Source organism: Lissotriton helveticus, chromosome 10 (assembly GCF_964261635.1).
Source record: "Lissotriton helveticus chromosome 10, aLisHel1.1, whole genome shotgun sequence".
Taxonomy (NCBI): Eukaryota; Metazoa; Chordata; class Amphibia; order Caudata; family Salamandridae; genus Lissotriton; species Lissotriton helveticus.
This window is the reverse complement of record NC_136071.1, coordinates 136,414,005-136,426,215: the sequence shown is the minus strand read 5'-3', so window position 1 is coordinate 136,426,215 and position 12,211 is coordinate 136,414,005. Positions and strand designations below refer to the sequence as shown.

The 12,211-nt window shown below is 43.7% G+C and overlaps 1 protein-coding gene across 1 annotated transcript in view; it reads right to left on the bottom strand.

Moving 5' to 3' along the window:
• NSMCE1 (NSE1 component of SMC5/6 complex) overlaps window positions 1–12,211 on the bottom strand; it is a 176,119-nt gene that overhangs the window by 86,914 nt on the left and 76,994 nt on the right. Inside the window, exon 4 of the mRNA XM_078664194.1 lies at window positions 8,685–8,762. Coding sequence (XP_078520320.1) covers window positions 8,685–8,762 — 78 coding nt within the window. The remainder of the gene's footprint in view (window positions 1–8,684; window positions 8,763–12,211) is intronic.

Below are 12,211 nucleotides of genomic sequence, written 5' to 3'. Positions count from 1 at the left end.
GAGGGTTCCGTGGGAGAAACCCGTCCGGGAAAAAGACAGTCGCTGGGGCGGTCAGTTAGCCATTGATGACACTCAACAATCACAACCGACGACGACAACACGACACCACCGCTACTCACGCCTGGATGACTCCTCCACTGAAGAGGACGATGAATGCTACTTCGTGTCCTTCACGAAAGACCTGAAGAGGAGGCGGAGACCCCAGCCAAAATGCCAGATTCAAATTGATGGTTCGTCGGTCACTGGAGTACTAGACACTGGCGCCACGGTAAATGTGATGGGCATACAGCACTACAAAAATCTTAACCCTAGGCCGAAACTAACGCCGTCCAAGATCCGAATAGTAACATATGGCAGCCAAACACCACTTCCTCTGCGAGGCAAAATGATGGTGCAGGTCAAAGCAGAAGATAAGGAAGCCATGACGACATTCCACGTCATCGACAAAGAAGCTGACCTAGTCGGTAGCCACACTGCAGAGGATCTCAACCTCATTGCGTTTGCCAACGCCGTCAAGGTACTCCAGACTGAAGATATCCTACAACTGTTCCCGTCACTATTTGAAGGGCTAGGGGCGATCAAACGACAGCCCGTGAAGCTACACATTGACCAGGCCATCCAACCAATTGCTCTGAAGCACCGAAGAATTCCATTTAATTTGAGAACGGCAGTCGAACAAGAATTAGCGCAACTAGAAAAGCAAGGGGTCATTGAAAAAGTGACTGGCCCGACACAGTGGGTGTCACCCATGGTGATAGCAGAGAAACCCCGACAGCCAGGAAAGATAAGAATCTGCATAGACATGCGGATGCCCAACAAAGCGATAAGAATGGAAAGACATATCACACCCACGGTAGATGACATACTGACAGATTTAAATGGAGCACAGTGGTTCTCGAAACTAGATCTTAATGCTGGATACCACTAACTAAGGCTCGCCGAAGAAAGCAGATACAGAACAACATTCTCGACTCATCTAGGTTTGAGGAGATACAAGAGGCTAAACTTCGGGATATCGTCAGCAGCCAAAATATTTCAAAATACTATAAAGGAAATACTATCCGGCCTACAAGGGGTACTAAACGTCAGCGACAATATTTTAATACACTCAAAAACCAGTGAAAAACATCATCAGAGATTGAAAGCCACACTTAGAAGGCTAGCAGAACATGGGGTGACCCTGCACAAGGACAAATGCAAATTTTTCCAAAAATCAATAGAGTTCTTTGGTTACGTGTTCAACTCCAACGGAGTTCAAGTGGACCCCAGAAAGTCTCAGGCGATCAAACACGCCACAGCCCATACGACAGCATCGGAAGTGAGAAGCTTTTTGGGCATGGCCCAATACTGTGCCAGGTTCATCCCGAACCTTGCCACCATTGCTGAACCCCTAAGGAGCCTAACAAAAAAGGAAACTCCATGGAAATGGACAGACACCGAAGAGGAAGCATTCACCAAAGTCAAAGCTGCACTACTGGACGGGACCACCATGGCCTATTTCGACACTGCGAGGCAAACGGAAATATTAGTGGATGCCAGCCCAGTCGGGCTTGGAGCCCTGCTCACACAACAGACAGAGCCCGGGGTGTGGGCTCCATTGGCATTCGCGAGCAAGGCACTCACTGCAACCGAGGCAAGATACTCTCAAATCGAAAGAGAAGCCCTAGCAGTGAAATGGGCTTGTAACCATGTTCACCTTTACATAACCGGACACCCATTTAGGATGGTGACAGATCACCAGCCGCTAATTCCTTTGTTCAAAGGTACAGCTCCTCATCCACCCCCTAGAATTGAGCGGTGGGCCATTCAAATACAACAACATCAAATGGACCTTGTGTGCAGACCCGGATCAAAGAACCCTGCAGACTTCTTGTCTCGACACCCGGCAATTGATGCGGCACCAAAGGAAGAACCAGGCAGGCAAACAGAAGAGTTTGTGAACATGATATCGCAATGGGCCTGCCCCCAAGCCCTATCAGCTGAAACAATCTTGACACAATATGCCAACGATGTAGTTTTGAAAAGAGTCACGGAGGCAATCCAGAATGGATCCTGGGAAAATTTCATAAGAGAGGTCCAAGGGTGGAGTGAATCAGACCGACTGCGCCTGGGTCAATTCTGGAAGGTACACAATGAATTAAGCATCGCAGGAAATGGACTGATCTTAAGGGGATCTAGAGTAGTAATCCCTCTAACACTGCAAGAACAAGCAAAGACATTAGCCCATGAAGGACACCAGGGCACTAGAAGAATGAAAGCCAGAATGCGTGAAAAAGTATGGTTTCCCAACCTCGAGAACAGCGTAGACGCAGTAGTGCAGAACTGCCGAGCGTGTCAAATGACAAGTGTTGCGGAAGTCCCAGCGCCAATTATCACCGAAGACCCCGCGCCGTCACCATGGGCGTGGGTTAGTCTGGACTTTGGTAGCTTCCCAGATGGGCGAGTTACAGTAGTGCTAATGGACAGCTACACAAAGTATCCCATAGTGGAACTAGCACAATCCACGAGCTTCACGAATGTACAACCAATCCTGAGCAAAGCCTTCGCCATGTTTGTAATTCCGCACCGAGTTAAAACGGACAATGGCCACCCGTTCCAAGGGAGCGAGTTCAAAGAGTTCCTGCAAGGGCTAGGGGTAAAACATCATCACATCACGCCACAATGGCCCCAGGCCAATAGAGAGGTAGAACGGTTCATGAGGACCATCAACAAAGTACTGAGAATAGCCACTGCGGAAGGGACGAACCCTGAAGAAGCACTCCAACATTTCCTCAGAGAGTACAGGAGTACCCCTCACAGCACAACCTAGAGATCCCCCTAGTCGCTCATGTTATCTGGACAGAGGCGTGACCTACTCCCAATGGCGGAAAACTGGGTGCATGACCCATACCTCCCTGAAGACGCTCAGGCCCGGCGGAAAAGGACCAATGACAAAGCCAGCAAGAGAAGGAGAGCCCAAGACCGAACACTAATCCCAGGAGACTCAGTACTTATTCATGCGAGAAGACCCGATGGGAAGTTCCGAACACCCTATGAGGCCATGCCATGGACATTCAGAACAACCAAGGGCACCGCCGTGAGAGCACAGCGTGATGGAAAAGAAGTGACGAGAAAAGTCTCATGGTTCAAGCAGATACCATCGACACCTGTCAGTGCAGAGCAACCGAGTGGACTAGCAACGGGATGTAACGCCACAAGTGAGCCAGAAGAATTTCATCACTCCGAACTATCAACACCCTCTACTGCTACAGCCCCCGTGTCACCAAGGTCACCACAGAGAACCAACCTGGAGTGTGCGCCGACGAGAGGACTATGGCAGTATAACCTTAGGCCAAACCCAAGGCCTAGCCAGAGACTAGCAGACTTTGCATGCTAAGTTGTTTTGTTTTAATTGTTTAAAAGACCAACTTGGGAAGGAATGTAGTGCTCTAGTAGTTCTCCCCAAGCCCCGGCTATGGCCGGAAACACGTACACCATTGTATCACCTTCTGGCCAGGCGTGGCCAGAAGGCTATAAATAAATGGGCCGGGGTCGCTCGAGTCTTCCGGTCCGACTAGCCCACTATCGTGTCCGTGTGCATGTGTACAATTGCCCCCTCTTGCATTTACCCCGTTCCTAGACCCTGACAGGTGTCAAGGTGCTGCGGGCAAATAGGTGTGCATATTTTCTGCACGCTACAAGTTCAAATCCTAAATCAATAGCTAGATGGGTTAGTGCGCGGCCACATGGATGGGGAAGAGGTGTGGCGCCGCGCCAGGGTGAGAGAGGCTGGAATCTTGGGCCCACGATTTGCTCCCTAGCACCACGCGACTCTGTGCAATAGCTTACTTAATCTTCCCGACGGTCCCCAGCGCCGGAACGCCTCCAGGTAACTGTTCGCGCTTTACAAATACTGAATTTACTTTTTACATTTTGCAACCTGTCGGTGCTAAATATAGTAGCATTGCTCATTAACTCAATGCATAAGCTGCAGGCATTGGTGTGTAACGTGCAGGTCAAATGTGCGCTGGAAGGGTTAACTAGACATTTCATCCTTCGTTTCTTGATAGCTTGTGCAAGTGTAAGTAGCTCATAGTGCCTGGTGTAGTGTTTGCTCTCGACATCACAATAGTACTATGGCACTGGAGCACTAATATTACCACAGAGTAACATTTGATGGTCTCACAACTGTGTTGTTATAACTAAAGTCCCTCCTTTCCCCTCGGCACATTCACAGGTAGGCGAGCACCCAAGGCGTCCCCAAACCATCTGGTTGCGATGCCCGGTCTTTCACCGTGCCAGTAGCACACACATGCTCTAAGCTACGTTCACATATACCGCAGAAAGCACAATATTCACACATGAAACTAGTGTTAACTTTGCATTTCAGGGTTTTGCAGCAGTTTCAAGTTATTATTAGAGCTTCTCGTCGCTCCAAAGGGGTCATTTCTCTTATTTCTCCATTCCATGCACTTCATTGCTTCGTTTTACTTGGGAGAAAGTGTCCCATTTGACATTTAAATGTCACTCATACGAGCAGTGAAACGATGGAAATGTCATATAAAAGCAATTTGAAAACTCGGCAGCTATGGAGCAGACAACTGAGAAAGACAACAAAACCACCCTATCCTGAGCATCTGAGACGAAATTAAGTATATGTTAATTTTTGGAAATAACAGGTCCGCCTGCACAGAGCTAAAACTATCTAAAAATGTAAAGTTAAACAAACATTTTCAGTACCAAAGGTTTGCTTTGCTGTATAGTAGAATGTAGCAAACGTTAGATTTGTTGAATAAATATTAACATAAAAGTTTCCTGTGTTATACTTTTATTTAGTTATTAAAATATATTAAAATTGAGATAGATACATATGTACTAACTATATTGCACTATACATAAGAAATTGAAATGAGAAGACTTTTAAAAAGCACTGTAAGCCAATCAAGTTGTAATTTTCTAGTTAAATCTTACTTGGGTATACATTTGCTTAATTTAATATGCCAATCTTGAAATTTTAAGACAATATAAAGTTAGTAGAGCAGGAGAGAAGTGGAAGAGAATTGCAAAAAATGTGACAGCTTTTTAAAATGTTATGGTTATTTTTTAAAGTAGGGATGAAGTGTTACTAAGCGTGGATGTTGACAGAATAGTACTTCAATGTGCTTAGTGTTAATGTTTGCAGTAGAGAGTAGTTGTGAGATTTTTCATGTGTTAGTATTATTTTATTGTAACATGCACTGCAAGTGTTTGTGGAGTATTATGCTTGGTGCCTAAATTCTGCACGATACATGCTGCCTGAACGTTAATTTATGATTGTGCAAATGAAAAGCTTTTGAGAAATTATGAGGCTTACATTTTCCAGTATACAGCTGTTGCAAAAAACATTTCAAATGTATTACAGTAGAGTCCGATTGCTTTTTCAATGTCAAATTCAACATAACTTGTCCTTCGTTCGTTAAGCCGCCACTTCAGGTAGGAATAGGATATATGCACTGCAGAGTTAGCTTAGAGATGGTAAGTCGTTCAGGTATGGGAGGGTTAATAAGGAAGCTGTATTGTAGGTAGGTTCGTTTGTGAGATAGGTCAGTTAGGTAAAAATTGTGGATTCGGTAGGGCAGACCATCCAATGGCTAAATGGGATGACTAAGTCTCTTTTCAAGATTGTATGCTGCATGGCGTGTGTTGTTAAAATGGAGTCAGAAGATGACGTTTGAGTTTGCCTTCCAAGTGAAGTGGTGAATGGTACTACAGCAAACTAATGCATAGAAAACACTTCAGACAAAGAGCAAATATTTTCATTAGAACTTTAAGATACTCTAAGTGTGAGTACGTAAATACTGTGAACAAAAATCTTGAACTCCTTCAACTGTCATCATGACGTCAAAGTAAAACAAATGAACGCACAAGGGCAGTTAGTAAATAGCACAATGTATTTAATACAGGCTAAGGCATTCAATCATCATCCATTTAATAAAGAATAAAACAAGGCAGCAATAAAAATCTCAACACAGTATATAATAAACATTTTTTTAACTATTGCTCTGAATTACAGGATTCAAGTCAGACGACTTTAGCAGTCTAAAAATGGCTAATGAATACCTATCCCCCTAGACCCAGAAGGGTGACAAATGGAACAAAGCGTCTCTCTACAAAATGCCTTGTCCTCAATGGAAAGCACATCAAAACAGTGACAAATAATGGAAAATACACAAATGCCAATGGTGGAAGGGGGCTGACCAGAAGCCTACTCCCTTTCTGTGTTTATTTAAAATTTTCAGAACAATTAATGATATGAGGTCTGCAGACCTACAAACTGCCCGTGGCAACTGAATAAGGAATCCGGTAAAGTAATAGTGAAATAATCATTTGCACAACAAAGTCCCATGAGTACAATATAAAAACACACAAACACAAACAAACCTTATACACACTACCAAATGTGGGTAAACATACACATTTTGTCCTGACTAAATAAATGAAATGGACAAAGCATATAGTAAGAGCATGTACAAATTACAATTGTTGCAACTTATTAGGATGGCCGATGTGCGACGTATCTCATACCCTCTTGAGTTTGGGGATTTCATAACACCACTGAGGAACTGTCAAAACTAAACAAAAAGGAAACTGCCAATACTATTGTACAAATAAAAAAAGGTGAGATGGCACACAAAGAAACAGCACACAAGCACCAAAATTGTAAACTTTGCAGGTGATTCTGCAACAAAAGTGGCAACCTGTAAAAAAATGTACAAGAACACATCCTGAGCATCGCAGTCACTTGATCTGAAACACGTGGTGCCTGTTTGTCAAAAAACAGTTTGAGGAGATCATAGCTAGCACATACACCATGGCCAGAAGAAGCTTGATGTCAATAGACCTCACAAAAGATCTTACACAACATGTCAAGTACAAGGGGGCTAGGATCCCTTCATCACACAGAAGGCTACTCAGGGAATGCAATCCATATATCTGTTCCAACTCAATACCATGGCATGTTATATCCTTTCATACACCCAAACAGGTATATGAACTGAAAATCATAGGGAAGCTCATTATGTATAGAAGAAGCGCCAGAAGGCTTCCTACAACTCATCACTGAGAGTACACAGCACGCATGCTATGCTTAACCTTCAAATCACACTCTTGCAACTACTACACAAGCAACCTATGCTAGGACGACTGATCCACGGTTTATAAAAGGAGCACCTGCATGAAAACCCAGTGGGGCTCTGTTTAAAACCCAATAGCGCTATGGAGAAGGAAAGGAATCACGCCAAAGAAAGAAGAACCTTCCAAATTAATGACATGAGCAGCAGCAACATCAAGAAGCATCAGCAGCTGAAATGACTGGCAGAAAGAGCAGAAGTAATTGAGGCACCCTACACTTTACTTATAGGCCACAAGTCACAGAAGAGTATCAGTGAAATTAGTTCAATCAGTAGCAACCAACAGAAGGGCATTCCCCGAATTGGTCAGTTTTATAAAGATGGTATTTAAAAAATATATATATAAATCACTGAATTAAAATAAAATTGCTCATATTCTGTGTTCCCTCACCTACACTGACCGAATAAGTATTTGCCAGGCAGATGATGTCACCATGGCTTGCCAGCTACTTCCTTATTTCTTGGAATCTGCATGCTTTAAGTGATCTTTCAGGAACTTAACGCTTGAAATTGTTTCATTTTTATTAAATACAATTTTATTGAAACAAAGATAATTGCAATATACAGCTAGATACTCAGTGCAACCTTTTTACTTTGCTTCTGTTAATTTATTGTGAAGCAACAATTGAAATAAGTCCTTAAACATACAAAGCTAAAGTAATTTTAAAAAAAATGGTTGCGTGAAGAACTGACAATTCCGTTTCTTCACTGTACATCGGATACGGATTTAGGATTTGGTGGGCGGTACTACAGTAAGGGTGGGGGGCGAACATTACCTTTGCCTCACTGATGGATTACTGTCTGCCAAATTTAGAGGTGATCACGGTCTCAGTATTAATTTTACATGTAAAGGAAGAGCCATTAGGGTGGTTTATTTCAAAGTACAAATTGTGCAGCGGATAGCTACCATCGGTTTTGATTGCCATTCAACAAACCTTTCCAAAGTTCTTGTTTTTTTTTTTTTTTAAACACACTCCCAAAGCAGGAGTTTTTCTGAAAAACAAAAGATGAATGTTCACTAGGCTATGGGAGTTTTCTGCCAAGGTGTGAGGATCACTGTTTTATTTCTGTCCCTCACTGCCAGGTATTTCCTGGGAGTGACTAAATAGAGCGGGCGCTGTAATATACTTCCTCAGACAGACCCCATTTCATCGGACCACAGGAGGAACGTTTGTCGCCAGAGCGAAGGGATGCTCTGTGGATGGAAAACATAAGATCCTCCCATCTCTAACCACTTCCATGCGTCGGACGGCTCCTGGGCGTCCGACGTCACGGTGGGCGTGTGCGTCGGACGCCCCCCGCACACGTCAAATTCACCCGCACAGCGGCAGGATGTGCGCCACAGCGAAGCAGTTAAACAACTCACAAGGACCAAAGGTTTTTCCACTTATGACAAATTACCCTGACCATCAAACTCTAAACTGTGCCCAAAGTTTCTTAGATGGCACACTACTGAAACATCATTTAACCACCTTGTGTAGAAGCAAAGTCACACTCGTTTACTTTTCTACCTTGAAAATCAAAGCTTATACTTACGGTTTTCCTGAACAGTTCTAGCTCATTTTCTGCATAGTCCGATGACATTTTTGTAACCTCAGTTTCTGCAAGATTTACCTTGAAAACAGAGATTAAAGAAGTGGAAATAACGGTCAGTTTACAGCAGTATATACTTGTTAATGACAAAAGGAGACAGCTTCTGGAAAGAGAAACCAACAATCTCCACAATCTATTTTATAGTTTTGAAACACACACTTGGCAGTATTCATGTTTTTTTGAGTCTCTAGAGGTGTCCTTTTACCATGCACACCCATACTGTGCATTCACTTTACAAACTCTCCATTTTAGGCCACCTTTATCCTTGAATAGCATATTAGTCTATTACGACTAAATTCTACTTGAACTAATCCTTCTCTTTGGGTAAACATAGAATTGAAATCCAAACCATAATACTTAAAAACTCTGGACACTAAAGTCCTGTACAAATCCTTGTTGCTGGGGGATTGCTATTATTTTAGAAGGTGCCTTTTAGGTTTCCCCAGTACATTTAGACCTTATTTCTTCCAGGTGAACTGTTCAGTCTTAAATTTAATTTCATTAATCCCTTTTTCCATCAAAATACTTCAAAACGCAATCATTCAATTTCACGGTCTCCGACATAGTAATTTTTTTTTTCCTGCACCGGTAGGTTTACGTCCACTTCATAACATTTTAAGCTGCTTTGGAATCGGTTCTTGACAATCTCTGGCTTCTGATTGAGCAGGAAGGCATAGCTATAGCGGTCTCTTTGATCTTTCAGCCCCTATGATATGTGGCTCATGGCATTCTCCTTTCCCAGTGTTCAGAAATTGCCATTGAGGACCAGGCCTTAGCCATATCTAAGATGAGTGTAAGAGATCATTCCAAAAATCAGGCTCTGCAAAGGGAGGTGGTTTTGGGCCTCCGCATGTGTCCCATTGCCATGGAATAGGACACTATGCTTTTTCAATTTCAGAATTATAATAAAGCCAGCTTCCCTCCTTCATAAGTAATATACAATGAACAGATGGGACAGCAGGGCTCTGCATTGAGCCCCATGCTGGTCAATATATCTTAAGCCCCTAGCACAGGTGGCAGAAGCCTTGGGGGCAAAAGTGATCTCCTATGCAGACGACACACAGCTGCTTTTCTCCTGCAAGAAGGGAGAAGAGATTGCAAGAGAAGCAATTAAAAATGTTCTAGCTGCTGTATTCTACTGGATGACCATCAATCAATCGAAGTGTAATGCAGACAAAATTGATATTCTGTTTTTCGGTCGAAATTCCCCAGCAACTTGGTCGATCTCTTGGCCGGATTCGCCCACTCGCACCAGGCCCTCAGGGGGGGGGGGGGGGGGGGGGGGGGGGGAGCTGTCAAAAATCTCGGGGTCAAATTTGACAGCCATCTTTCTTTTTCACCACAAATGAATTCCATGGTAGGTTCTTGCTGTGGTCTGCACTTATCACATTGAGGTTGGACTATGCAAACGCTTTGTATCTGGAACTATCGGACTATCGGCTTAATAAACTCGAGGTGGTCCAAAATACGACTGCCCACATTCTCCTCAATCTACTATTGAAAACGCATGTGTCCCCTCATCTATGCACCCTTCACTCACTGTCTCCCAGTGTGGAAGAGGATCATGTTTAAAGGGCTGGTTGTAGTTCACAACGAGCTTCCTGACACAGGAGCAGGTTACCTGGGTGGGAGAATCAGCTTCTACCTCCCCACCAGGAACCTGCGATCCGCAAACAGCCTACCAGCAAGAATTCCTAATATTCGCCATGCTAGTGCAGGAGAGTGGGCTTTTTCCTATCTGGGTCTGTACGTATGTACTCAGCTCCCTCTTGAGCACTGCTTTTTGGAATCAATTACCATGTTCAATACACAAACTGAGACATAGCTGTTTTGAACAAGAATAGAGGTCTTGTCAAACAAAGCTTGTGATTCTACCTGTAAGCAGAGTGCCCGCCCACTACTAGGAGTAGCTGTGCAGTATTAGCAGATACATGTTAAATAGAATCTTGTGTCAATCTTGCTAGGTAAGATTTTGCTGCATTGCAAATTACACTTAAGTATACAAAAAAGTGATGATGGAATTATCTCAGCCACTGGTAATTAGTAGGGCCACATTCAAAGTCTTTGCCTATTTTTCACACTTTAAGTAACCTGGGTGGTTTTTTTTTTTTCACTCTATCTCCTTTGAAGAGTCTCCCCTCGGTCCCTCACTTGCACTTTGCGGTCCTTCATACCTTATCGCTGCCCTGTAGCCCTTCTTCTGCCCTCTTATGAAGCCCCTCATTCAACCCTGTCACGGGTTCCCTCCAGGTCCTTTCCATGCCCTCTGAAGTCCCTCATAATTGTTCCTATGATAAGGAAGGTTCCTCTTACATTCACCCCCTGTATTGAGGTCCCTCTTGTGGTTTAAGTTATAAGTCCATGTCATACTTCACGTGTCTCATGAGGGTACTTCTCCATTCCTGCCCTCTGAGGTTTTACTCTGTCCTTCTCCAGCTCCTTCTGTAGTCTCTTGCCCTGTAAATCTGAGGCTCCTCTCGCACTGTTGTCTTTTCTTTCAAGCCATTCATGATCTCTCCATTAGTGTCTGTATCACTCTGTCCTCATAAGAGGTCTTCTCAGTAGGTCGCTCATTAATCATGCTATTGAGTTCTGAGGTCTCTAGTGGACACTCTGCTGTACTCTAACAAGTTCCTTGCAGGCTTCCTGCTTCCCACTGGTGATGTACTGTCTGCCCCATAGTGTGGTGCCACTTGTAGCGCCCTTCTGATGGGGTCCCACTAATAGCGGGTTTGTACGTACACCATCTAGAAAAAACTAAGATCTTGAATGACAACAATCCCTACAGACACCATATCACTCTATGGAAACGTTATATTGATGACGTTCTGGTCATATGGAATGGAAATGAAAATGAGGCAACTCTGTTTTTTGAGTGGCTGAACCAACAGGATAGGTTTTTAAAGTTTAACACCATGAGCAGGTCCACCCTGGTTTTCTTGGACCTTAACATATTGGCAGACAATGGCAAACTGAGAACAACCACGCATTTTAAGCCCACAGCGAGAAACTGTCTATTAACCTATGAAAGTTTCCACCCGAGACATCTCAAACAGAATCTCCCTTTTGGACAGTTCCTTAGGCTCAAGAGGAACTGTTCGGAGAAGAAGGACTATCTCAAGCAAGCGGACGATCTAAGCATAAAACTCAAAGAAAGGCATTATCCAACGAAGCTAATAAACAATGCCAAGAAGAGGGCTGGTAACAATCACAGGGATGCACTTCTGGAACCCAAAGGAGAAAGAGATGTGGTTGACAACAGAAGGCCTATTTGCATCACAACGTTCAATAAAGTATCAGACCAAATTGCTAAAATTGTGAAAAAACACTGGCCAATTGTCAATAGTGGGAACTTGACTATACCCACACCAAGGTTCAGCCACCGCCGAGGGAAAAATCTGAGAGACCACTTGGTCCACACCCGTCCCAAACCGACAACAACCACCAACAGACTCCAACCACTACCAGCG